We start from the raw sequence: 26,838 nt of genomic DNA on the forward strand, positions 1-26,838 counted from the left end.
TGATGATGCACCCTGAAATATCGACCCAGTGGTTTCCTTTGAGCATGTGGGTGTATTTGCTTCCATTCTTTCAAAGAACCTTTAACAGCAGGAAGAGATTATGATCCCCTTTAACAACTGCAAGTTTATCTCAACTTCTGAGCTAAAAAAAAGAATTACAGACGTTCTCTAAAATATGTCTCAAAATGGATTTCTACATGTTGCCAGCCAACAAGGAGTTCTTTTCCAGTATATCCATACCCACAAGTCTGGTGTGAGTTGTCCCATGTGTGAGTTAAGGTCCTCAGATCAATTCTGTTTAAATTAGCAGTTACTTTGGTATACAGCAACTCCTACCATCCTTACATCAGTTACCCTGGAGTAGCAACCTCTAGGAGTGGAGAATCAAACCCGGTTCTCCAGATTAGAATCCACCCGCTCTTAACCGGAACACCAGGCTGGATCTCTTTAAAAAAAATTTCCTTCCCCGGTAATTATGAGCAATAAGCTGTTCGATTCAATTGTTTTCCACCTGTACTAGTCCCTGGGATGCTAAAAACCACAGCAAGCACTTGGGTCAAATAAACCCTAGAACACTGAATCTTGAGGTCAGCTATAGGTTATAAGAACATAAGAACAAGCCAGCTGGATCAGACCAGAGTCCATCTAGTCCAGCTCTCTGCTACTCGCAGTGGCCCACCAGGTGCTTTTGGGAGCTCATGTGCAGGATGCGAAAGCAATGGCCTTCTGCTGCTGCTGCTCCTGAGCACCTGGTCTGCTAAGGCCTTTGCAACCTCAGATCAAGGAGGATCAAGATTGGTAGCCAGAGATCGAATTCTCCTCCATCAATCTGTCCAAGCCCTTTTTAAAGCCATCCAGGTGAGTGGCCATCACCACCTCCTGTGGCAGCATATTCCAAACACCAATCACACATTGTGTGAAGAAGTGTTTCCTTTTATTAGTCCTAATTCTTCCCCCTTATAAAAGTCAATTACTTTAATTTAGATGAGGAAAAAACTGCAGTTTGACAGTTGAACTGAATTAAAAAACACTCACAAAAAAGAGACACAGGGAAGGGAACAGAATCAGAGGTACACATGAGCAATCTATTCTACAGGAACTGGCGAGGGACATTTCCTTTCCTTTCCCCATCCCCCACTTTACTGTTTTCCTTCCCTGGCAGCTTCCCTAGCATCTCCTCTATTGCTGCTTCCTTCTCTTTTTTGCACTCACTCTCCAATGGTCCTTTATCTGTCTATCTTCATCTTTCTCCTTCCCTCTTTTACCCCTTACAATAACCCTGTGAGGTAGGGTCGGTTGAGAATGTGTGATTGGTCCAAGGTCACCAAGCAAGTTTCCATGGCAGATAAACATCCCATCCAAATGCAGAGATCTAATCACGCCATGGAAACAACGCACACTCATGCCAGCGGATTCACCGTCCCCAGAGTACTTACCCTGATGGAGGAGCAGAAATGCTGGGGGGAGCTGTTGCTGTGCCCCATAGCACCTAGATGCAGCGCCCAGCACCATGGTGGTACTCCCACTCTGCAGCTAGCCATGTTGGTGCAGTGGGGCCGTGGCAGGGCTGGTCTCGGGAGTGGAGCCAACATTAGTTGGCTTCCATCCCAGATTTGTGGCCATTATACCATGGTCACAGCTCTTGGACTTATGTGTAATGGGGGGCTGTCCAGTGGTGGCGGGGGGGGTTCTTTGTTGTTTGCTCCCTGTGCCACTGGAAGTCCCTCTTGGAGGCAGTGGGGCAGTGCCATGTCCCAACACTGGGGCTTTGGATGAGACAGTAAGGATTCAAACCTGGGTCTTCCGGATCCTAGTCTAAGATTCTAACCACCACACCCATCTGACTTTTGTAAAGTAGCTGCTGCTGAACAGCAGAAAGTACCCAGGAAGTCAGTCATGGAAGTTGCATGGTAGCAAGTTGCTCGTGGTTAACATCTCATCTGACCCTAATGAGTCCTTCCCCAAAAGTAAAAAAAAATTTATGTATTTATTTATTCAATTTTATAGGCTGCCTCATCCCCGAAGGGCTCTAGGCGGCTCACAACAACCCCAAACAAATGCATAACAATTCAATTAATCCAATGGAATACATAGGCCATCTAATAGTAAATAGCCATCTAATAATAAATAGCCCCCTCCTCCCTATGCTGACAGAAACCAAGGCTTGAAGGCTGGCAGTACTGTGTGGTTGTCTAGTAAAGGTTATTTACTATTAGATGGCCTATGATTATTATTAGATGGCTATTTACTATTAGATGTCCTATGAACACTGAAGGCATTTGTTTCTCGAAGCTACAATTTCTTAAAGCTTGTTTTTGTTAAAGTTTCTATTATTTGAGGGTTTTTTTTAACCCCATATGTGTTTTAAGATTTCAGATTTTTCTGCAAACCCAGGGCTTTTTTCAGGTTTGTAGAAAGATGTATCTTGTCTGTTCAGGGTTCCAGTCGCCAGATTTCAGTACGCATATATGGGGCCCTGCAGAGAACTAGAGATATTGATGTATGCTTATGTCTGCATGTGTTATGTGTTGACATATCTGTCTCATTTTATCTTCCCCTTCCATCAGATTAAAAAGCTAAAAGGTAACAATATTTATTTATTTACTTACTTCATTTATTATGCGCCTTTCTTGCCAAAACTCAAGGCCGATCACAGAGGTATAAAAACAATGCAGCAAAGACTGGAATAATAGGTACAGTGAACAGACCAATCGAACAGGACCATACCACTGGAAAAAACAATGAAATGAAAATTGTAGAATAAAGACCACACTGTAATAAAACATTGATGCAATCCAAGGATAATGCAAAGGTGCAGAGAAGGGCAACGAGGATGATTGAAGGATTGGAGCACCTTCCTTATGAGGAGAGGCTGCAGCGTTTGGGACTCTTTAGTTTGGTAGTTTGGAGAGGAGACGTCTGAGGGGGGATATGATTGAAGTCTATACAATTATGCATGGGGTAGAAAATGTGGACTGAGAGAAATTTTTCTCTCTTTCTCACAATACTAGAACCAGGGGGCATCCATTGAAAATGCTGGGGGGAAGAATTAGAACTAATAAAAGGAAACACTTCTTCACGCAACGTGTGATTGGTGTTTGGAATATGCTGCCACAGGAGGTGGTGATGACCACTAACCTGGATAGCTTTAAAAAGGGCTTGGACAGATTTATGGAGGAGAAGTCAATCTATGGCTACCAATCTTGATCCTCCTTGATCTCAGATTGCAAATGCCTTAGCAGACCAGGTGCTCAGGAGCAGCAGCAGAAGGCCTTTGCTTTCACATCCTGCATGTGAGCTCCCAAAGGCACCTGGTGGGCCACTGCGAGTAGCAGAGTGCTGGACTAGATGGACTCTGGTCTGATCCAGCAGGCTAGTTCTCATGTTCTTATGTTCTTATGTAAAGTTGTACTAAACTGTTTAATAAACATTTAAGCTCAAAGGGAACTCCTGGTGGCCGTTGGAGACATTTGGAAGGTGGAAACAAAAGGCGGAATGAGCGGAAATAGTTACAGTTCCCTTCTCTTCCTTTTTGTTGGTGTATTTAAGTTTCATCACACACTCTCCAGGTTGCAAATCCAGTTGCGTGAATTCATGTTACAGCCAGTGCAGAATTTCGCTCAAACCTCTTTTCCAGATCTTTTCTCAGCACCTTGGGGGGAAAAAAATCCCTTTGCTTTTTCCCCACAGATTTGTTATCAACATGGCTCTTGTTGGCTTTTCACCTTGCCGAATCTTCCCACTCCAATCAATTCAGAATGCCGCTTCCCTTTCCCATTACGCCGAGCGCGTCGGTCACTTGCCTCTTTGGGCCCTCCATCGCTCTTCACGTCTGGACCAAACGACATCTCAGTCGCGTCCAGTTTTCCCTGCATTTGTTTAAAAATACAAAGCACACCTGCACGGGCTGCAAATGAAAGTGGAAAACAAGCGTGGGATTGGGAGAGACATCTTCATTCTCCAAACAGTTTTTCCATTAAAAATTACCCCCCAGCTGTTTTCCCCAGTTGCATGAGGTTCATAACCCTCATCTTCCCTCAGTACCAGTCTTCTTTTTAGATGGTCAGCCTGGTGTAGTGGTTAAAAGCAGAGGACTCCAATCCGGTGAACCAAGTTTGGTCCCCCCCCTCCTCCACATGAAGCCTACCGGGTGACCCTTGCCTAGTCACAGTTCTCTCTGAACTCTCTCAGCCCCACTCACCTCACAAGGGGTTCTCATTTTACTGACCTCGGAAGGCTAGAAGGCTAGAGTCAACTTTGAGCCAGCTACCTGAAACTGACTTCCGGCAGGATCGAACTCAGGTCAGGAGCAGAGCTTTGGCTGCAGCACTGTAGCTTAAGACTCTGTGCCGCGGGGCTTTCTGGTCTCTTCTACGTTCACCATGAACTCCTTGTCCTTCCTTTTAAAGAAGCCACTTTTACAGTGAATGAGCCAAACTACTTCAACACTTTGAGCAAGAGACCCAATAATGAGCCAGTAGAAAAAAAGTCTACCAGCATTAACAAAACAGTGTTAACGTTACTAGTGACTGGAATACATTGATTTCCAATTCCGTAATCCTTGTCCTGTTGCATTGTTTATTGGATGATTTATGGATTTATAATTTATGAGACTGAATTTTTTGTTAATATTCTGTAATCAGTCTTGAGTCTCAGCAAAGAAGACGAACTGTAAATGATTAAATCAATAAGGTCATTAATAATCCACACATTTTCTGCATTCCGGACAATGAACAGGGAATCGGGACACAGGATGATGTTTCGCAGCGCATAAAAAATACAAACAGGAATGCCACGTTTGATTGTTTTCATGCGCTGGCATAGATCTATGTAGGATTCACATTTGGGCTACAGTTTAGCATGTAGTGGTTAAGAGCAGGTGGATAATCTGGAGAGCCGGGTTTGACGCCCCACTCCTCCACCTGAATGGCAGAGGCTTATCCTGTGAACCAGATGTGTTTCCACTCTCCTACATTCCTGCTGGGTGACCTTGGGCTAGTCACAGTTCTTTGGAACTCTCTCAGCCCCACCTACCACCTACCACCTACCACCACCTCCTCCTCCTCCTCTCCTCCTCTCTTCTTCTTCTTCTTCTTCTTCTTCTTCTTCTTCTTCTTCTTCTTCTTCTTCTTCTTCTTCTTCTTCTTCATTATCACCTCTACCATTTCCCATTCATTACAGCATCCCGTTGCCATCAAGTCATAGCCATCTTAGGGTGATCCCATAGGGCTTACAAAGGCAAGAGACCAACAGAGGTAGTTCGACACTGCCTGCCTCTCCATAACAAGCCTGGTCTTCGATGGTGGTTTCTCATCCAAATACTTACTTACTTATTTACATTTCAAATTTGTGCCCTGCCCTGCCCCTGCAGGGCTCAATCCATAAAAACATTTAAAATAGAGCTAAACAAAAAATTAAAACAATAATGCAATAACGCCTAATAGCAATGTGCACTGCAGGAGTATTACAAAAATAGATGGCAACTTAATCCCTTCCGAAACATAATCAGGTCCAACTGCGCTTAGTTTCCATGAACTGAAGAGACCGGGCTAGTCCAGTCCATGCAGGGCCAAGCGGGAAGTTCTTTAGCTCCATAAAAAAGTTGCCCGTTGCTTCCTTCCCATACTGGTTACTCTAGTGTCCCACCCACCCTTAACTTAAAGATTTCTTTTTCTTTTTTAGGGAGTCATAGAACCAGGGGGCATTCATTGAAAATGCTGGGGGGAAGAATTAGGACTAATAAAAGGAAACACTTCTTCACGCAACGTGTGATTGGTGTTTGGAATATGCTGCCACAGGAGGTGGTGATGGGTTAGGGTTAGCTTTAAAAGGGGCTTGGACAGATTTATGGAGGAGAAGTTGATTTATGGCTACCAATCTTGATCCTCCTTGATCTGAGATTGCAAATGTTTTAATAGGTCTGAGGGTGCTCTCAGCAGCAGCAGCAGAAGGCCATTGCTTTCACCTCCTGCATGTGAGCTCCCAAAGGCACCTGGTGGGCCACTGCGAGTAGCAGAGAGCTGGACTAGATGGACTCTGGTCTGATCCAGCTGGCTTGTTCTTATGTTCTTATGTTCATATTTAGTCCTATACTGGATTAGCCCTGTCTCTCCTCTAGCCTTCTAATTCCAGACTCCAGCTTTAACTGCATGTGGCCACACTATTTGTTTTGGCAACGTGGGCACATAAGGTTCTCCCGACAGGGGCTGTCTTATCAGACTTATACCATTATGTAAAGCATTAGGGAAGGTCCTGTAGACGTTTTTAAAATAGTAACTCGAGCGTGATGATTTCCTCATAACTTTTTATAGTTCTGCCTTTGGATTACTCCCTTTAAAAACCCTACTGTGTGTTTGTGAACACGCCAGTCTGCTGCCAGCCCTCTTTCGGTCTCCTCCCACACCCACCCCTGAGCCTTCTGCCGGGCTGATGACGACGCCTAGAACTGCTTCCCCCTCTCTGTTCACGAAGTCCCGTGCCTCTTTCAAGTCCTCCCTGTCAAATCCAAGCCTGAGATCTTTTGTATGCACCAAAAAAAGAAACTTGTGACATCTTAAAGTCTAGCTGATTGACAGTCGCCATCCTAAACTGCGGAGCTGTGGCCTGCAGCCAGAGGGCTTGTGGATCCCAGCCCACCCATTTGGAACACCTGAAGAAGGTGAGGCTGGGCAGCTACTCAAGAAGCAGCCCCATTCGGGGCAGACTGGACCCCCCCCTTTTCCCTTTTGTTTTACACTGTATACTTGGAGAAGAGAGGCAGGGAGGCAGGTCTAGCAGGTTTTAGAGGGAACTTTTATTATTATTTTGTTATAAGGGGAGGGGGGTGTTGGCCGGCAGAATTGCCAGAGGTATCCCCCTGCCCCCATTGCCCTCTTTTTCTTTTGTTATCCATCTGCACTATTGGGAGTGGTATAGGGCAACCAGAGGTCATGGTGGGAGGACATCCCAATAGTAGAAGAAGAAGAGTTTGTATCCCCCCTTTCTCTCCTGTAGGAGACTCAAAGGGGCTGACAATCTTCTTGCCCTTCCCACTCACAACAAACACCCTGTGAGGTAGGTGGGGCTGAGAGAGCTCCGAAGAACTGTGACTAGCCCAAGGTCACCCAGCTGGCGTGTGTTGGGAGTGCACAGGTTAATCTGAATTCTCCAGATAAGCCTCCACAGCTCAAGCGGCAGAGCGGGGAATCAAACCCGGTTCCTCCAGATTAGAACGCACCTGCTCTTAACCACTACGCCACTGCTGCTCTAGTAACTCCCAACCAGAGTGAGAGACCATACGGGGGTCTGTCCATTACTCTCCTTCTGAGTAAGAGACAGAGGGCCCACTCTCAAGTACATAGTGGGGGCCAGGAAGATTCTATTGGACTTGCAAGACTGAGAAGTTCCATGGGGCCTATAGTTGAGGACAGTGACAGTTATATGGCCTATACGACACACATAGTATGTCTGCTTGGGTTCTGGGACCCCCCCCCCCCCTTCATCCTTTACCGCCTGGGCCCTCCACCTAGCAGTTCTCTCGGTTACCCCCTGAACGGCTGCTTGTCGTATCCCTGCACCCCACCCCCAGTTCTCTATAGGTCAGTGATGGCGAACCTTTTTGAGACCGAGTGCCCAAATTGCAACCCAAAACCCACTTATTTATTGCAAAGTGCCAACACGGCAATTTAACCTGAATACTGAGGTTTTAGTTGGCTCCGAGGTTGTTGGCTTTGCTTTAAAACAACCGTCCAACTCTTCCAACAGGTGAATCACGACCCTAGGAGGGTTCACTCAGAAGTAAGCCCCATTGCCAGCAACCGAGCTTACTCTCAGGTAAAAAACTGCACTTTAGTTCTTCGCATGAAAATCAGTGGGGTTTAACAGCGCTTAACAGGGTTACCTACACTGCCTCCCCAAAACTAGGTCTTGGGTTTAATGCTAATAATCGAGCCCAGCGGCCCAGGCCAGCCTAGATGTGGGGGGGAGGGGGCGACTCTGTTTGCGAGTGCCCACAGAGAGGGCTCTGAGTGCCACCTCTGGCACCCGTGCCATAGGTTCGCCACCACTGCTATAGGTCCTCATTGATCTTAATCCAGGATGTTATTTTAAAGCACCGTCTTTTATGGTTTAAAAGTAATATATCAAGTTTTTGTGGTTTTAACAGTTTTAATTACTGTATTAAATGTTTGCTGTGAGTTCTACTAGACAGGGGAGAGCAAGTTACAAATATAAACAATAAATAAATAAAACCTGACTAGCACCCAGGTCAGGGCTGCGGGTTCATTGCCTTCAGTCAACAAAGAAGGATGCAAAACACCTTCACTACACACAACTGAATCTTGTAAATAATACCAAGTAAATCTAACAGATGTGAACCCTTGGGAAGAGGCGTATCAGCGGCCGTCGTTCCTGCCCTTCACACTCCCATTTTCACCCTAAGGATGCCACCATTTTCTCTTGGAGACAGTCCTGGGTCCACCACAGTCCCGTCACCCTGAGCAGGGGATGGTTGAGGTCGGTAGGCCGGAGGCAACAAAGCGAACGCTCAGCTACGGGGCTGCTCCAAAGCAGGTCCCGCAGAACGCCGCTCTCCTTCCCAATGTTCCCACACTCCGCGAACCTCATGCGCCGCCAACGCGGCCAAACACAGGAAGCTAAGCAGCCACAGCGTCTGTGTGGAAGCTCCTGCATAACACACGCGTGACCAAGGTGGCTCCAAGGACCAGAGATGCAGGTACCAGTACAGCTCCCACTTTGTGCCCTAGGCTGGAAGTGTATCTGCTATCTACTGGTCCATTCTGGCTGGACTGCGGAAAAGGCCATCTTCTGTTATTCTGCCTTCCTCAGTGCGGTGTAGTGGTTAAGAGTAGGTGGACTCTTACCTGGTGAACTGGATTTGTTTCCCCACTCCTACATATGAAGCCTGCTGGGTGACCTTGGGCTGGTCACAGTTTCCTCAGAACTCTCTCATTTTCACCTCCCTCACAAGATGTCTGTTGTGGGGAGAGGAAAGGAAAGGAGTTTATAAGCCCCTTTGACTCTCCCTTACAGGAGAGAAAGGGGGGGTATAAATCCAAACTCTTCTTCTAAGCAGAGTGGCTTAAAATCTTCTTTACCTACTCACGGTATCGTTCCCACCATCCCACAACACTGTTTGCCCCTCCTCCATCTTATCCTCAATGGGAACACAAAACCACTTATATCCTGTCTTCTGTTCAATCTTCCCAACAACAACCTTCTAAGGTAGGCAAAACTGAGGAAGTGGCCGACTCCAGGTTATCGGGTGTGCTTCTGCAGCAGCAGAGGGTTTTCAAACCCAAGCCTCCCAGATCCCACTCAAACACTCTAATACCCCACCCTGCCACATATTCCCCAGTTTTTCGTTTCTCTGGGATCTGAACGGGTACATCCAATGCTCATATTCTTAAAACGAAAGGAAGCCGTAGCCAAACAATAATTCATTTTAAAACTTTTTAAAAGCCACTGTTGGCAGATTTTAAACACCGAGGACACCCCGTTCCGGAGAACCTATATGCGCGTCCTTAAATCCCGTTCAGACGAACTGGACCGTTCATTTATTTCACTGGTCTGAATGGGACTTCGGCAAGACTGATTCCCTCCGGAGTGGGACTCGAATTTCTGATCCTGGTGTCAGGATAAAGACATGATTGTCAGCGCGCTCTCTGGGTGAGTGACTGGCTGTCCCGATCTCTTGAGAAGCACTAGAACGGTCTGGGGGAAAAAAATAATAAGAACATAAGAACAAGCCAGCTGGATCAGACCAGAGTCCATCTAGTCCAGCTCTCTGCTACTTGCAGTGGCCCACCAGGTGCCATTGGGAGCTCACGTGCAGGAGGTGATAGCAATGGCCTTCTGCGGCTGTTGCTCCTGAGCACCTGGTCTGCTAAGGCATTTGCAATCTGAGATCAAGGAGGTAAATCATGGTCATGGAGCATGTGCCAGATTTGCAAAGTTTTGAAAGGCTCCGAAGTAACGCTTCAGCTTGAAGGCGGGCACGGAGACCGACATGGCAAAACACCCCCATCCCACGGGTGAAAATCTGTGCCAGGGTAGAAAGTGTGGTTGTTTCGCCTCCCTTTGTTCTGCGACCCCACACCCTGACTCAGAGCTCCATCTGCGCCGCCGCCGTGAGAACACCGAGTCCCAGCGAATGCAGGTGTGTTCTTTGGTTTACCTGGGACCTCCAGTGCCACCCGAGACCTCTGGATCTGGATGCAAATCCTTCCCCTCCCCACGATGGGCCAAATCTCCCGCGCGCCTCCCTCTGCCCCCCTCCGTAGGGCTCCGGCACAGTTTCGCGGAGACCAGGGGGTCCATTCGGAACCGCGTTGGGATCCCTGCGACCCTTGAGCGCGGCATCTGGGGCTGCGATCGGATGGGGCGAGGCGAGGTCTTAAAATGGCTCCTTGCTCTTCTCTCCCCACCCCCCCCGACCCCCGCCTCTATCTAGGAATCTCTGGAAGGGGAGGGGGCTGCCTGTCAGGGCCCCGTTCACATTTCCCGGGACTCCCCCCCCCCCTCTCCACGTGGTCGAGGTCCGTGGCGCAGCCGTGGCGCACCAACCTCACGCTCCTGGCCCGCCTCCGAGCGCCCCCCCTCCTCCTCCCGCGGTCCCTCCCCCGGTCCCTCCCCGCAGCAGCAGCCGCCGCCGCCGCCGTCGGGCCTCCTCCGCCCGCTCGGCTCCTGCTCGCCTCCCGAAATGTTTTATTTAACATGCCGTACCGGAAGGAGAAGCCATCTTCCCTCGCCCGGGCTCTGAAGCAGCGCCGCCGCCGCCAGCCAGCCAGCCGTGCGCCCCAGCCCGGGGGTGGCAGCGGGAGGAGGGCGCGGGAGGGCGCGCGGGCGAGCCCGGGCCGGGGGGGTCGCCCTGAGAAGAGCCCCCGCGGCGCGCCGGGCCGGGCGGCATAAAGAGCCCCGCGCCAGCGGCAGCCGGAGCAGCAGCAGCGACGACGTGCCCGCCGCCGTCCTCCCCGCGTCCAGCGAGGGTGGAAGGGCCGCCCGTCTGCGGGAGCTCGGAGGCGCGGGGATGCGGCTGGCCCAGGCCCGGCGGCGCGGCGGCTGCGGCTGCGGGAGGGAGCCCCCGGCCCCGTAGCTCTGCAGACAAAGGAGCCGCCTGCCCAGCCGGGAGGACGAGGAAGAGGAGGCGGCGGAGAGGGGCCCCGCTGCTAGTGCGGCGCGGCTGGGAGAGCCGCCCGGGAGGAAGGCGGAGAGGGAGCCGCCGCCGCAGAAGAGGAGGCGCAGCCCGCGTCGTGCGGTTGGATTCCGGGCGCGTCGGCAGGCCTCGGCCCCGGAGCCGCCGCTTTGTGCTGGGCCATGCCCCGCGGGACTCGGCAGGCGGGCTCCTAGGGCCAGCAGGCCCCACCCGGGCGGAGGGGCTCGCCCTCCCGCCACCGCCCGGGCGCCTTCCGGGCTCAGCCCCGCCTGGGGCGGCTCCACCCGCCGGCCCCTGCCCTGACCCTCCCCGTCGGAGGCCACGCGCCCGCCCCCCCCCCCCCGCTAGCGCCCTCGCCCCGAGGGCCGCTTCCAGGCGATCCCCGTGGGGAAGGCCGGCCTTTCCAGCCAGACCTTGCCCTGCGCCCGAGCCTCAGCGCCCCCACCCCCACCCCCCGGCACGCACGGCACACACCTGTAAACACGCAGGTGCCCCGTCCCCTTGGGGGGCCCGAGATGCGGCTCTCCGGCCTCGGCCCCCGCCGCGCCCGCCGGGCCTCCCCCGCGCCCCCCTCGCCCGCCCCGTCCCCCGATGCGGGGCAGGGGCGCCGCTAATCGCCCCCCTCCGCCGCCGACCCCCCCAGCCGAGCAGCGCCGCCGCCGCCGCCGCCGGAGGACGCCCCCCACCATGTTCAAGTACCGGATCCGCATGTTCTTCAACGAGCTGAAGCTGCTGGTGCTGATGCGCCGCGGCCGCCCGGAGCCCGAGGCCGGAGCCGGGGGCAGCCGGGGCCCGCTGGGCAGCTGCGGGTGGCCCGACTGCGCGGTCCCGCAGGACGACGAGGCGGAGTACTATGGCGGGGGAGGCGCCGAGACGCGGCCGCGGAGCCTGGCCCTGGAGGAGAAGGACCCCCGGCCTCAGCCCCCCGGGGGGCAGCAGCAGCAGCAGCCGCCGCAGGCGCAGCAGGCCGGGGCCGGCGGCGCCTTGGACGCGGTGTCGCTCACCAGCAGCCTGGACAGTGGCATGAGGACGCCGCAGTGCCGGATTTGCTTCCAGGGACCGGAGCAGGTCAGTGGGGGCGAGCCCCCCAGCAGGGGTGCGGAAGGGGGAGGTCACCCAAGGCTCTGGGGTGAGCCGGGGGATGGGGTGTGTTTGGGCACCAGGGAGAGCGGCCTGCGACTGGCACCTGGAGGCGCGAGAACCTGGACACCTGCGGGTGGAGTGGGTGTAGTTCAGGGGTCTTCAAACTATTGGCCCTCCAGATGTTCATGGGCGACAATTCCCATCAACCCCTGCCAGCGTGGCCAAGTGGTCGGGCTCGTGGGAATGGTCGTCTATGAACATCTGGAGGGCCATGGTTTGAAGACCCCTGGTGTAGTTGGATGACTTGGCCAACTGGTCCGGGTTCTCAGGTAAGGGCCTGGCCGTCTACCTGCCCCCAAGCCAGAGTCCCTGTGGTCAGAGTGCTGGAGATGTTGAAACCCAAGATGAGAGGTGGTGTTGAGTTCATGGCGTTTTCAAGGTGTGGACCAGACTTTCAGCATCTCTCCTGGAGTTGTAGAAGGACATTGTGATTCGGGTGTCTCTGGATACTGGGGAGCACCTGGTCCAGGCTGTGCCGGGGTGTGTGTGCCAGGCCAAATCTTTGCCAGGACTCTGAAAACTCTGGTAATGGGGACAGAGAGGGCAAGGGAGTGGCTGACGGTCAGATGGCATCTCCTCTACTTAATACCAGCAGGAAGCGTGGGAAGGTGGAGGCGCTGTGCCAACTGGGGAATATATGCCCAACACCCTCCATATTTTGTAAGCGTGCCATGAGATGTTATGGTCATATAGTCAAAAGGGCTGTGTGTTCCGGTGGGATGCCCTCCTCTTGAAACCAGGGCGAGGATCATCCTGACTGTAACCACTAGGTCAGTTTGTGAGATAAGGGCATATTGGGGAAGGCTTTCCCCTCCTTTGGCGCCTCCCCAGTCTTAGAAATTCACTTTCCTGCATTCTGTTTCAAAGGAAACTCTTTGACTAGATTGGGAGGTGGGGGTGGTTGAAGATGGACTAGATTTGATCCAAGGGGCAGGTGAATGAAAAATGGATGGCTGAGCCGATGTGCCACCTGTAGAGAGGCACTCCCTGGGCATTTGAGCGGGAAGCAGTACTCTTGAGGTTGAAATGGGGCCTTCCTCAAGCCGGAGGCCTATGCCGCTGGAACAAGTTTGGGAAAAGGTCACGTCTCTGGGCAGGTTGAGGTGCCACAGCTTTGAGCAGGGACCTTTCTCTTCTCCCACCTTGATATCGTCCCCAGCTCGCTTCTGCCGAGCGCGTCTTCCTCCAGGAAGTCCTCCTGTCTCCTCCCAACCAGCTGCTGTCAGGAGTGAGGTGTGACGGGGGTTTTATGCTGGGAAGACAAAGAAGAACTCTACCCTGTGAACAGCATAAGGAGGAGAGTAAAGGCGAAATGGGTGGTGATGGGGGGGACGCTAAAAAAGCCAAATCGTGGCGAGCTGTTTGGAAACAAGATACGATGGAGAATGCTGGGGATTCCAGCAGACAGAAAGCAGTAGGGCATTTAAAAGCAGAGCCTGGCAGAGGGCCTAGGAGCCCTGTGCCAGTGAGAAGGAGACCGCACCTCCTAGAGCAGCACCTCCTAGAGCAGTCTCGTTGGCTCTGAGAAATGCCACCTATTGATCCCTGTGGTCACTTCTTGCAGCTAAGCTGCATTTTCCCTTCGAATAACCCAAGCTCTTTCAGACATCTCGGCTGTGGTCCCCGGTAGCCTAGTCTGGAGGTCTGGAATGCACAAGAACACACAGATTTGCAAAGGAATGGTTTTTTGTGTGTGTTCTGGTCCCCCCCCCCCTCCCCTTGTGTGAGAGCTACTGTAATGTATACAATAGGAACATCTTCCTAAGGGTCTCCCTGCCCTAGTTAGAGGAACTGGGATGTATGGAGCTGACGTATCTGGGGGCATTTTGCGGGATGAAAGGAGGGTGGGCTTTGTTTACCGTGAAAATCCTTGCGGGTTCGAGGATAGGAGAAGCAAGACCCCATCCCTTTGCCGAGCTGTTTGATCGTTCCCTCCTGGGGACTTGCTTAAATACAGACAGACACCGGAGTGGAGATTAGGGTTTCCTTTGTGGGGGAATTTGTAATTAATCATGTTTTTGGAGATCGAGCTGCCACAGTATTTAATATTGTCAATTCCCCATGTGCATTGTCTAGGACAGAGAAGGTGCATTTCAACGTCGTCTTTATGGCATAATTTGGAAGAGTTTTGGCTTCTAGTCCGGGGAGTTTGCATTAGACTACTAGAGCCCGGGGGTGGGATGGGGGCTTTTGAAGAGGCCAATATTGCACATGGTGGGTTTTTTTCCTTAGATAGAGGCTGTGCCCATGTTGGAAAAAAAAAATCTCATGCTGCGATGAGCAGTCGACAAACAAAGGACCTGTACAGGTTTGTCAGTGGAAGGTGGAGAAGGTTATGGAGCCAGAATTGTTCTGTTTTAAAATTCCAGATTTTGACTTAATCTGGAATTGGCTATCCTCCTGACCCAGAAGCCCATCACAAGCAAGGCTTGGGGGTGGGGGTGGGGGGAGAATTCGTGCCCCCTGACTGTGAACGCAGCATGTTTCAACTGTGTCAAGGGGTTGTTACGGGTGTGTGCAATGTCCAAGCGGAAGCAGCGAAGTCCTCTAGAAGCATTCAGTGATATGGGCTGGAGAGAGACGGTTGAGCCTGCCGTATGTTGACTGTGTGCAGCTGAGATATGGAGAGCAGTTGGGGCGTTGAGGAATGGAACAAATGCTGTGGTTGGATCCTGCACTTCTGGTGGTGTTTCACAGTCCGTGTTGTGACGAGGAAGTCTGTCGGGTAAAGTGGCACTGATATTCATCTGAATTGATAGAACAGAAGTCAGGTCACCGTGTAGGTGTCTTTTTAGGATGTAGTTGGTTTTATGGCATTATGGCTTATAAATGCAATTGTGTGTATTTGTGCACATTGTTCCGTGCAAATTGTCCCCATGAGGAGCTTTGTGTAAGCCTATACAAATACCAGTTTTCTTTTGCATATGTCTATTTATACACAGGTTCAAAAAAGGGACCGTTCACGAAGTTCATTGTTTAGTTTTCATTTTCTGCATGTTCCTATGTGTTTGCGGTGGGGACGTATCGTAGTATTTTCACATTCGGATGTCGGGGGACACATGCATGTTTCTGGGTATGACTCATCGTATATCTAGGCACATTTATATTTTCTGTTCTTGCGGCTGTCACATTTTGTTGACAAGTCAGTGTGCCAGGTACTCTTCCATTTATAAAGATGTCTGTGTGCATGTATGTTCATGCAGTAAAATTCCTGCCTCCGATGTATCTGTAAACACGTGTGTTTCATTTCCCCTTTATTAAAATAAACTCCGATGTGGAAGGAGAGCGTAGCTTTTGGAAAGTGCTGTCAAGTTGCAGTTGACTTAAGGGCATCCCTGTAAGGTTTTCAAGGGAAGAGAGCAACTGAGGTGGTTTGCCATTGCCTGCCTCTGCATAGCAACTGTGGACTTCCTTGGTGGTTTCCCATCCAAATACTAACTTGGCCTGACTCCACTTAGTTTCTGAGATCTTAGGAGAGCAGGCAAGGGTTTATCTTCTAAAGTTGGTGCCCAGGGCAAACATCAATCTGCGCACCCCCCAACCTCTCCAACTTCAAATGGAGTTTGGGGCGGGGCACAGATTGATGGTGGGGGTGCAGAGCTTGTGGGGGGCCTCCCCTGGTCCCCCCCTCAAACAGTGCCGGGGGGGGTGTCAAGCCCTGACATGCCCCACCCTAGTTATACTCTTGAAAGCAGGGTAAGGTCCCCTTCAGTCATGTCCGACCCTGGGGTACCACTACAAGCAGTGATTTCACAGGCAAGCCGTTTTTGTGGGGTAGTTTGCCATTGCTTTCCCCGGCTATTCTTTACCCCCTAGCTATGAGCTAGGTACTCATTTACCGACCAAGAAATGGCTGGCTGGCTGAGGTGACCATGAGCCAGCTGCCAGGATATCTGACCCACAGGGGGCTCGAACTCCTGACTGTGTGAGTGGCAGTGCGAGCACTTAACCACTATGCCACACGGCTCCTGAAAGCAGGGTAGGCTGGGCCATCCATGTCAGGGATTCTTATGGAGGTAGAGATATTTGCTTCTGTGTTTGTATTGTCGCTTGGCATTGTGGGATATCTGCGTCTGCTTGTCCATGCGATTGTACTTCCACTTGGCCATGCATGAACCTGAATGTGCCCTTGTTATGCGCATGTGGTTCACGCCTACCGGCAATTAATCTGCCTTGCCCTGACTGGCACCTCTGCAGCTTAGCTTGAGCCGGGACTCACTAGAGCTCAGTTCTCGGTTCTTGAGACATGCGACTTAATTATATAGGGCCAGCCCAAAGCGTTTTGATGCCCGAGGCAGACAGCCACCAAATGGCCCTTCCCCTCCCTGTTATTAATGAATATGGAGCCAAATCCAGCAGGAACTTCTACGATGCCAGCTTCCTTGAGCTGAAAGGATCCTGCAGGAGAGTCGGGAGATCCTGTTTGTTTCAATAGGACTTGGGCGGGTCGATTGTATCCCATAGATCCCATCTGTCTCCCGTTCTTCCCCATCATAGCCTGATCCTGTGGAGGTTGACTGAGCAGCAAGTATGAGGAGGAGGTGTGTCCGGGTGCGGGGGTAGCACCGACCCCCTCCCCGGCCTTGGCCCCCGCCTTGCGACCGCAACCGGCAGACGACTCACTGGCGGCGCGGGAGGCTGCTGGGCAAGAGCCGCCGCGCCGACGGCTCGGGGGATCGCCCCACTCCTCTTTCGGCTGGCGGAACATGCGGAGGCTCCACCGGCAAGACTCGCCACGTTGGTCGGCCGGCAAGGAAGCCGGCCAACAAAGAGCCCTGCAAGGCAAGGACAGCGCCGGGCGAGCAGGACCAGCTAAGCCCTCTTGGGCTAATTAGGGGCGGAGGCAGGGAACACAGAGGCAGAGAGGCGGGGTTTTCAACCCCCGCGTTAAGGAGCGAGGGGATAAGAAGGGGCGTGCAAAGGGAGAAGGAGGGAAGGAGTGGGAGCGTGTGCGTGGGGGGAGAGCTGGAAAGAGTTGAGAACAGGCAGGGGAGAGTCCTGGAGGAGAACCCCCTAGAGGGGGAAGAGGAGCAGAGGCCAGAGGGAAAGGACGGGGGAAAGAGGAGGAGCGGCGGGCAGAGAGAGCAGCCCAAAGCCAGGGGGGAGAGAGAGACCGCTAAGGCTGGGGTTGGCAGGGAGGCTTCCCTGCTCGCCTGGCCTAGTGTTCTGCGGACCCTGGGCCGCCCGTGGGTGGCAGGGGCATCCTGTGGCTGAGACGGCTGTCTCAGTTAGTCCACTCCCCGGAGAACGGGAGTGAGGCCGGTGATTCCAGCAACCGGGCAGGGGAAGGTGGGTTGGCAACAGGGGTCCCGGAGGGGACCCCGCCCCGGGCGCAGGACAAAGTGTAACTCAGTAGAAGATCCTTTGCTTTGCATGCAAAATGTCCCAGGTTGAAACCTTGGCATCTCCAGTGAAAAGTACCAAGTGGCAGGTGATGTGAAAGAGCTCCACTTGAGAGCCTGGAGGGCACTGCCAGTCCGAGCAGACAGCACTGACCGTGATAGGCCAAGACAGTTTTATGGATTACCATATGGAATGGAAGCCCTCTTCTTTGGGGAGAGGCCGTGGCTCAGTGGCAGAGCATTTGCTTGCAATTAGAAGGTCCCACGTTCTGTCTCCGGGTCTTCAAATTGAAAAGGACCTGAGGTGTAGGGGTGGGGGAGAAATGGCGCCCGGGGCAACACCTGCTCTGGGCACCACCCACCTCCATGCCCCCCTACCACGCCCCATTTACCTTAGCCAGTGGGAGCCTGCCGCGGTCCCCCCCTCGGCCTGGCCCTGCCAGGCTGCTCCTGCGACCGGCAGAGGCTCCACTGGCTGAAGGAGCGGCGTGGCGTGGCGTGGCTGAGGGGAGCAGTGTGGGGGCAATTCATTGAAAATGCTGGGGGGAAGAATTAGGACTAATAAAAGGAAACATTTCTTCACGCAACGTGTGATTGGTGTTTGGAATATGCTGCCACAGGAGGTGGTGATGGCCACTAACCTGGAGAGCTTTAAAAGGGGCTTGGACAGATTTATGGAGGAGAAGTCGATTTATGGCTACCAATCTTGATCCTCTTTGATCTGAGATTGCAAATGCCTTAACAGTCCAGGTGCTCGGGAGCAACAGCCGCAGAAGGCCATTGCTTTCACCTCCTGCATGTGAGCTCCCAAAGACACCTGGTGGGCCACTGCGAGTAGCAGAGAGCTGGACTAGATGGACTCTGGTCTGATCCAGCTGGCTTGTTCTTATGTTCTTATGTAATTCTCTGCCCCCACATGACCAGCTGGTGTGTTCCCAGGGACACGTGACCCCACATGTCCCCATGAGTGCTCCACCTCTGCCTGAGACCCTGAAGCTGCTGTCGGAATAAGTGAACAATAGACTGGTGGTCTGATTTAGTATAAGGATTTAGTATAAGCTTCATGTGTTCAAACCCCACCACGTTCAAGCTGAGCATACTCCTGTCTAGGTGCGCGCAGGCATTTAAGCTGCCTGGCCTTGTAACATGGTAGTCCCGAATCGGCCTCTGCGCTCAGCAGAGGCCAATCTACTGGTGATCCCTGGCCCCTCAATGATGCGGCTGGCCTCCACCCGGGCCAGAGCCTTTACAGCTCTGGCCCCGGCCTGGTGGAACGCTCTTCCATCAGCTGTTCGGGCCCTGCGGGACCTTAGTGAGTTCCGCAGGGCCTGTAAGACTGAGCTGTTCCGCCGGGCCTTTGGGGAGACCAGCCGCTGATGGGCCCCCCTCCCCCTTAGAACATCAAGCGGAGTTTGCCGCCCCTTCCTTCTGGTTTTAAGGGAATGGTTAGCAGTTGCCATCTTCTATGTTGAATTAATAATACTGCATTTTAATGGGGTGGGGTTTATTCTATTAGAGCCTATTAACTGATATTTATTGAATTTTAATTTGATGTATGTGCTCTATTTTATATTTGTTCACCGCCCTGAGCCCTCCGGGGGAGGGCGGTATATAAACCCAATGAATCAATGAATCAATGAATCAATCAATCAATCAATCAATCAATCAATCAATCAATCAATCAATCAATCAATAAATAAATAAATAAATAGTGTCTATCTGGCCTGGTTCACACATAATAATACACAATACTAGAAACAAATGTTTTGCGAGCATGTATAGCAGTATGGTGAACCTATGGCACGGGTGCCAGAGGTGGCACTCAGAGCCTTCTCTGTGGGCACACACAGAGTTCCAATATCTGTGGCTGGCCTGGGCTGCCGCCCTCGGTTATTAAGATTAAACCTAACACCTGGGCTCGGGCCAGCAGTTTAGGTAACCCAAAACCCCACCTCGATTTTCATGCGAAGAGCTAAATCCTTTACCTGGGAGTAAAGCGATCCTTTACCTGGGAGTAAGCTCGGTTGCTGGCAATGGGGCTTGCTTCTGAGTAAACCTTCTAGGGTCGTGATTCACCCATTGGAAGAGTTGCACGGTTGCTTCAAAGCAAAGCCACCAACTACCACCAAGCTTTCTCCCGAGTAATGCACGCCTCAGAGCCAGCTGTTTTTTCTAAACTAAAACCTCAGTATTGAGGTTAAATTGCCATGTGGGCACTTTGCGATAAATAAGTGGGTTTTGGGTTGCAATTTGGGCACTTGGTCTCGAAAAGGTTCACCATCACTGATGTATAGTGTACAAATACACTTGTCAGGGAGTTTTGATTGAATGCCATATTCCAAGGCAAATCTGGATTTGCCCCCCGGGCCACGCAAAACACTAGCCCACGGCCTGACTCATTCAATCTCATGTAAACTTGAAAGCTAAGCAGGGTCGGCGCTTGAATGGGGGGGCTGCCAAAGGAGACAGTCGCTGCCATGAAGAAAAAGGCAATCACAAGCCACCTCGGCTCATCTCTTGCCTTGAAAAACTCACGAAGTGGAACTTCACGGGGTTACTGAGTCAGTGACTTGACTTTTTAATGCATGAAATTGCCCTCTGTATAATAATGAGAAGAAATTAAAGATGAAAAGAACGGATGGGAACTCTGTAGGGTTGGCTGTGGTTTGTACAGGGAAAATAGCCTGAAATGAGAAAACGTTGCTGGCCTTTGATTTGTAGACTGCCCTTCAACCAGTGGCATATTCTTAGAAAATGGTGCCTGGGGCAGGTTCTGAAATTGTGCCCTTCCCCCAAAATGGCAACCTCCACCCAAAATTGCACCCCCCGGGGAGGGGGGAGGGAAAGGGTGCCCTCAACCCCTTTCCTACGTCTCTGGTGGGTAGGCTGTGAGTGGCGGGCTTGGCGAGCGGTGAGAGGGCGAGTGGCAGGTGGGCCAGGCAAGTGGGCGGAGGCTGGTGAATGGGGGGCACAAGAGGAGGAGCTGCCGAATGTGCCCCCACATGACCCGCTCAAGTGGCACCTGGGGTGTCAGCCCCCTCTATCCCCCTTTAGGTACGCCATTGCCTTCCCCTTATGGGCTCAGGGCGGCTTACAACAGTTAATTAGATAAAGCCATGAAAGGATCTATAAAACCATTGGATAATCCAGAACAATTAAACAGTAGATCAGCAGGTAATTTGCATCAGCCACTGGCGTACGTCCATTGGGTACAGCGCAAGAAGCTGTTCTGGGTATCACCTTGTGGGGGGCATCAAAATGCTTGGCCCGCTTTTGGGTAGTTTTAGTGGTTTTCCATTTTTGGCCTGCAGGGGGTGCAGTTTTTAGGCTAGCGGCACCAGAATTTCAGCGTATCATCAGGAGACTGTCCTTATGCTACCCCCCAAGTTTGGTGAGGTTTGGTTCAGGGAGTCCAAAGTTATGGACTCCCAAAGGGGGTGCCCCATCCCCCATTGTTTCCAATGGGAGCTAATAGGAGATGGGGGCTACAGTTTTGAGGGTCCATAACTTTGGCCCCCCTGAACCAAACTGCACCAAACTTGGGGGGTATCATTAGGGCAGTCTCCTGAAAAAAAAAATTGGTCGTGGTGGAGTGGCCGCCCATGGGGGGGGGGGCATCCAACTCAGGTTTTGCCCAGGGCTACAGTTTGCCCAGGGCTGCCTCGTTACGCCCCTGGCATCAGCAGCTCCATAATATCAACCAGGGGGAATAAAATTAACTATATCCCCCCATAACATACCCGTATAACTAATAGGAAAAGGAAAAAGAAGGGAAAAGGGAAGCAAGCTAGTTAGACCCCATTGCTTCTTCAACCATAAGTCTGGTGGAACATCTCTGTCTTACAAGCCTTACAAAGTTGTACTCAATCTTGCAGCACCCAGATTTCACTTAAGGTGAGTAAAGCCTCTAACAGGTTTTTCGCCCTCGGGTCCTGGGTAACGTGCACCAGTAAGAGCTTTCTGTCAAACCTAAGGCTCTTTGGGAAATGTACTGGGAGAGGCAGCCAGGCAGAAGGGGAGGTGCATTCTGAATCGCAAATGGCAAACTAGGCATTTCTTCTGGAGATTAAAATTCGTTTGTGAGAGTCGATGCTTCTGAGCAAACACCTTCCTTGTTCCACAGCTCAAAGCCACTGCTGGAGAAGGCTGGCACCCCGGCCAAGCAAAGTGGACTAGAAACTAGATCAGTGGTTCTCAACCTTCCTAATGCCGCGGCCCTTTAATACAGCTCCTCATGCTGTGGTGACCCCCAACCCTAACATTTATCCATTTTACAGATGGAGAACACCGATGCAGAGAGTCTTAGGCGACCCCTGTGAAAGGGTCGTTCGACCCCCACAGGGGTCGCGGCCCACAGGTTGAGAACCACTGAACTAGATCAATTACTGTTGTTGCAGCAGCATCTGGCTGATTTACATGACGATCCTAAGCCGAGTTGCATCTTTCTTAGTGCCCATTGAAGTTGATGGTCTTAGAAGGGCATACCTCAACTTAGATTGACATTGTTAGGCTGTTTGTTATTTTGTTTATTAAACATCAGGAAAAGCTTCCTGACAGTATGGGCTGTCTGACAGTGGAATGCACTCAGAGTGTGGTGGAGTCTCCTTCTTTGGAGGTTTTTTAAGAGAGGCTGGATGGCCCTCTGTCAGGAGTGCTTTGATTGTGTGTTCCTGCATTGCAGGGGTTGGACTGGATGGCTCTTGGGGTCTCTTCCAACTCTATCATTCTGTTTCCTAACCTAGACACAAAAACAAAGCAACGTACGCATGCACCTGACCTGAAGGTGTGTGGTGATCCCACATCTGGAGAAATGTTAAGGAACATCACTTGCCACTTGCCATTGTCCGGCTGTTGCAAGGAGACCCCTTTTCCTTAAAAAAAATTGTTTTTTGCTGGTTGCATCTGCGTAGCTATGCAGGTGCATCTGTGCGATGATCGGCATGTCTGTGGGGGTTCATTCCTGCATGCCTGCAGGAAATTTTTAAAAAGAAAGAGAAGTGCCTCTGTGTAAAGGTGCGACAGCAACCCGGATTGTTTCCACGGCCTCCAACCGCTGCCTGCGTGGAACGCATACGAATGTGAAAACTGGAAAATGGGTTCCTTTATCATGACTGTTGTACATTTGCTGTGCGGAATCAACCTAACGCACCTTTAGATTCCAGAGCGATACGGCCCCACCAGCTCCCTTTCGCCTGAAACAGGCTATGAAAGATTTCAATCAGCTAGGACAGTGATGGCGAACCTTTTTGAGACCGAGTGCCCAAACTGCAACCCAAAACCCACTTATTTATCGCAAAGTGCCAACATGGCAATTTAACCTGAACACTGAGGTTTTCGTTTAGAAAAAATGGTTGGCTCAGAGGCGAGCGTTACTCAGGAGTAAGCTTGGTGGTAGTTGTTGGCTTTGCTTTGAAGCAACCATGCAACTCTTCGAACGGGTGAATCACAACCCTAGAAGGGTTTACTCAGAAGCAAGCCCCATTGCCAGCGCACCCCGAAAATTCCAGGTAAAGGACAGTGCTTCAGTTCTTCGCATGAAAATCGAAGCGTAAGTTCTTGTTCGTGTTTTAAATTATGGTTACCTTCACTCAAGCTTCCCCAAAACTAGTATTATTATTAGGTTTACCGCTAATAATCAAGCTGCTGCCCAGGCCAGCTCAGATGTGTGCTGAGTGCGATTCCCACCCTTCACATGATTTAAACTTCTGTTTTGCGGTTGCCCACAGTAGGTTTCTGAGTGTCACCTCTGGCACCCGTGCCATAGGTTCGCCATCACTGAGCTAGGATGTGTTTTCTGGGCACTAGCTGTCTCCTCTATGCCTGTGGACTGTAATTCCGGCTCTTCCTTCTGCAACTTGCCCGGGACTGACAGATTTGAACCTGCATCTTCCAGGCTGACCATCCATCACTGTTGTCTCCTCAAAGCCTTTTTCAACAAGAATTAATTCAGACTGGGATGACTAGAGAGAAGAACTGCTAAAAATCATGAATGAAATAGACAAGGAGTCTCGTGAGAAATGAGTCTGGTTTGTTTAGTTGTGGCGCAGGAGGAGACGTTGGCCGAGCAGGAACATGCAAGCATTTTCGTCATATGTCAGAAAGGCTAAGGAAACAGAGGACAGATTCCTGTTGACAATGCAAAGCATTAGGGGTACAAAATGGACAGCCCCTCTTTTAGACCCCTGATCAGCACGTTTTAGTATTATTGCTGTTGCTTTTTCATTCCACCATTCCTTCAAAGAAACAAGGGTGGCGTATAGAGTTCATCTGTTTACCCTTTGACATTTACAACAACCCTGTGAAGTAGGTCATGGTGAGAAACACTGGGCCAAATTATTCAGTGAACTTCATGACAAGAAGGAGAGGTGGAGCAGGGAATCTGGGCCAGGAAGTGTGGCTGACTGTGCAGATCAAAGTCTTGACTGGACGGTCTTACAAGAGATCTTGGGAACTCATTGGTCCTACTTGGTTGAGTTTGTCATCTGCTGAGATCTGAAAAAACCCCATGCAGTCTTCCATCAAAGGAGGATATATAGCCAGCTCTGTGTTTCTTCCCACACACATAAAGACTGTTCAATGGATTCTGAGCCTTCAGCTAGAACTGGATAAATTTATTATTGAGACCTTGTGATTTTTGGTAAGTCTGTTATGATCTGTTCAGGACATCAACGCAAGATCTTTCAGGCTCAGCCACTCAGCTCTATCGTCACTACCAACTACAGAGACCTTTGTTACACGTATAAAGAGCTGACCAGAGCCCCCACACAGAGATTCTCACTGGGTCCCAGTGCAGTATCTGTCTGGGGACATGGGGTCACCCATGTTCCTGGGCGCATGCCTTTTGGTCATGTGGGGGAGTCAGGTGCCCCCCATGTGACCAAATGGCATGCACCACAAGCCACCAAGCTGCGTTGTTGTTGAAATGCTCACTCTAACTTGAAAAGATAGTCCAAGGCAAGACACTTCAAGCCAGGGGGCGGGGCTGGAGGGCAGCACCCCACACACCCCTCCATGCAGGGAAGACGAAACCCCACCTCTGAGCCCTGCCCCCTGGTCTGCAAGGAGGTCCTTTTTTTAGCAAACCCAGTCCTGCCTTGGACTGTCTTTTCCAGTTATGATGAGCATTTCAACAACATACCCATGAGCCTTTGCTAAATATGCAAATTAAATATTTGCATATTTAGCAAAGGCTCATGGGTATGTTGTTGAAATGCTCACCGTAACGTGAAAAGATCATCCGAGGCAGGATTGGGCCTGCTAAAAGAAGGACCTCTTTGCGGACCATAGAGCAGGACTCAGGGGCAGGGGTCTGCCCCCAAGCCCCCCCCCCCCCCCCGGTGCAGCCAAGCCAGAGCTTGTGAAAGCCAGCTGAATCTCCAGGCGCCATTTCCTACCCCTTGTATATCCCAGGCGTAGGCCGAACAACATATGAAATAAATTGCAGCTTCTCGGGCACCCAGGAGGGTCAGGACTTGGACCCTTCAGTTCTCCCCTCTTAGTAACCCTACAAGTGTATCCTGGTCTTCTTCCATTGTGGAATTCAAGGCAATGTATGAGGGTTCTCAAGAAGCCTCAACTGTGTCCAGAACTTGTCCTCCACACCTTCAGCAAGGTTGTGGCATCGTGTGACTTCAGGCCCTCTGCTGGGGCAGTATTCCTTCCCAGTTTGTGGCAGCCAGGACAGGCCAAGCGATTTATGGGATTAAACAACTTCTTCGAGACCGCTTCGCAGAAATGTAAATAATAGAGGCAAGCAGTTGCCCGTATTTCGAGTGTGACCCGCGTGCAGATTTATGCGAGCGTGCTGCAAGAATCAGACAGGGCGCAGCTTCTTATATTTATGCCTCATTGTGAGATCCTGCGTCGGCCACTTTCTAATCAATGACTTGCAACAGCCAGTGATTGAACTGTGGGAACTTTGTGGGTTATTAATCGTCACGTCAGTCCTCAGTTGGGCAGTTTCGGATATCAGAGGTCTGCAACCTGCGACTCGTCAGATGTTCATGGACTACAAATCTCATCAACCCCTGCCAGCATGGCCAATTGGCCATGCTGGCAGGGGCTGATGGGAATTGTAGTCCATGAACATCTGGAGAGCCGCAGGTGGCAGATCCCGATAGTCCAGGCTAGCCCAGTCTTGTCAGATCTTGGAAGCGAAGCATGGTTGGCCTTGGTTAGTTGTCAGGAGGTCTGTTATGGGGATTTTGCTATTGCTGCTTTCTGTATGCTGGGGGTGGAGGAATGGGTTAATTGCACTTCTAACGGGCTTTCGACTGTCTGCTGAATGATGTTATACTGTACCAGGTGCTGCTCAAGGTCAGTTCGTGGCCATCTCTACTGTTACCTCTTTCACAGTTCCTCTTGGGCGCGCTTTCCCAGGATGGGGGGGTGCAAGCTACTTTAACTACTGGGCTTTGCGCGGGCAAACCTCAGTTCTGGCATGACCAGAGAAGATCCTCAATACTCAATAAACTGCTGTTCTTATACATGAGTTTGTTTCTGTTTTTGGGATTCTGACATTAGTACTTGGATGGGAGACCGCTCAGGAAGTTCAGGATTTGTTATTCAGAGGCAGGCGATGGCAAACTATGTCTGAACCACTCTAACACCGCAAACCCAACCGGGGCGCCATAAATCAGCGGCAACTTGACAACATTTTCCATCACCACCACAGTTTCAGATAGACTTTCTTATACTGGATCTTTCCAAGCTGTTGCTCTGAATGAGGAGATAGCTGAGGTCTCTAATTCTAAAAGGTAGCCGACCCTTGTCCTACCCCAGTGATGGCGAACCTTTTCGAGACCGAGTGCCCAAACTGCAACCCAAAACTCACTTATTTATCACAAAATGCCAACATGGCAATTTAACCTGAATACTGAGGTTTTAGTATAGAAAAAATGGTTAGCTCTAAGGCGCGCGTTACTTGGGAGTGGTGGTAGTCGGTGGCTTTGCTTTGAAGCAACTGTGGAACATTTCGAACAGGTAAATCATGACCCTAGGAGGGTTTACTCAGAAGCAAGCCCCATTGCCAGCAACCGAGCTTACTCCCAGGTAAAGGATTGTGCTTTAATTCTTCCCATGAAAATCAGTAGGGTTTAACAGAGCTTAACAGGGTTACCTACACTGCTTCCCCAAAACTAGGTCTTAGGTTTAATGCTAATAATCTCCCTGAAATAATTACACTATTATCACATGACGAAC

The 26,838-nt window shown here is 51.1% G+C and overlaps 2 protein-coding genes across 2 annotated transcripts in view; one reads left to right on the top strand and one right to left on the bottom strand.

The window, feature by feature from the left end:
- The window catches only part of LOC125427925 (advillin-like), a 23,389-nt gene extending 14,785 nt beyond the window's left edge, over positions 1-8,604 (bottom strand). Inside the window, exons 1-3 of the mRNA XM_048487493.1 lie at positions 8,414-8,604; positions 7,279-7,393; positions 3,726-3,869 (exon numbers count right to left, since the gene is read on the bottom strand). Of these exons, the coding sequence (XP_048343450.1) occupies positions 3,726-3,869; positions 7,279-7,393; positions 8,414-8,604 (450 nt within the window). The remainder of the gene's footprint in view (positions 1-3,725; positions 3,870-7,278; positions 7,394-8,413) is intronic.
- A 2,852-nt stretch (positions 8,605-11,456) lies between these two features.
- MARCHF9 (membrane associated ring-CH-type finger 9) overlaps positions 11,457-26,838 on the top strand; it is an 80,689-nt gene continuing 65,307 nt past the window's right edge. The window contains exon 1 of the mRNA XM_048490940.1: positions 11,457-12,220. Within this exon, the coding sequence (XP_048346897.1) occupies positions 11,744-12,220 (477 nt within the window). The 5' untranslated portion in view covers positions 11,457-11,743. The remainder of the gene's footprint in view (positions 12,221-26,838) is intronic.

This window comes from Sphaerodactylus townsendi, linkage group LG03 (genome assembly GCF_021028975.2).
Source record: "Sphaerodactylus townsendi isolate TG3544 linkage group LG03, MPM_Stown_v2.3, whole genome shotgun sequence".
Lineage (NCBI taxonomy): Eukaryota > Metazoa > Chordata > Lepidosauria > Squamata > Sphaerodactylidae > Sphaerodactylus > Sphaerodactylus townsendi.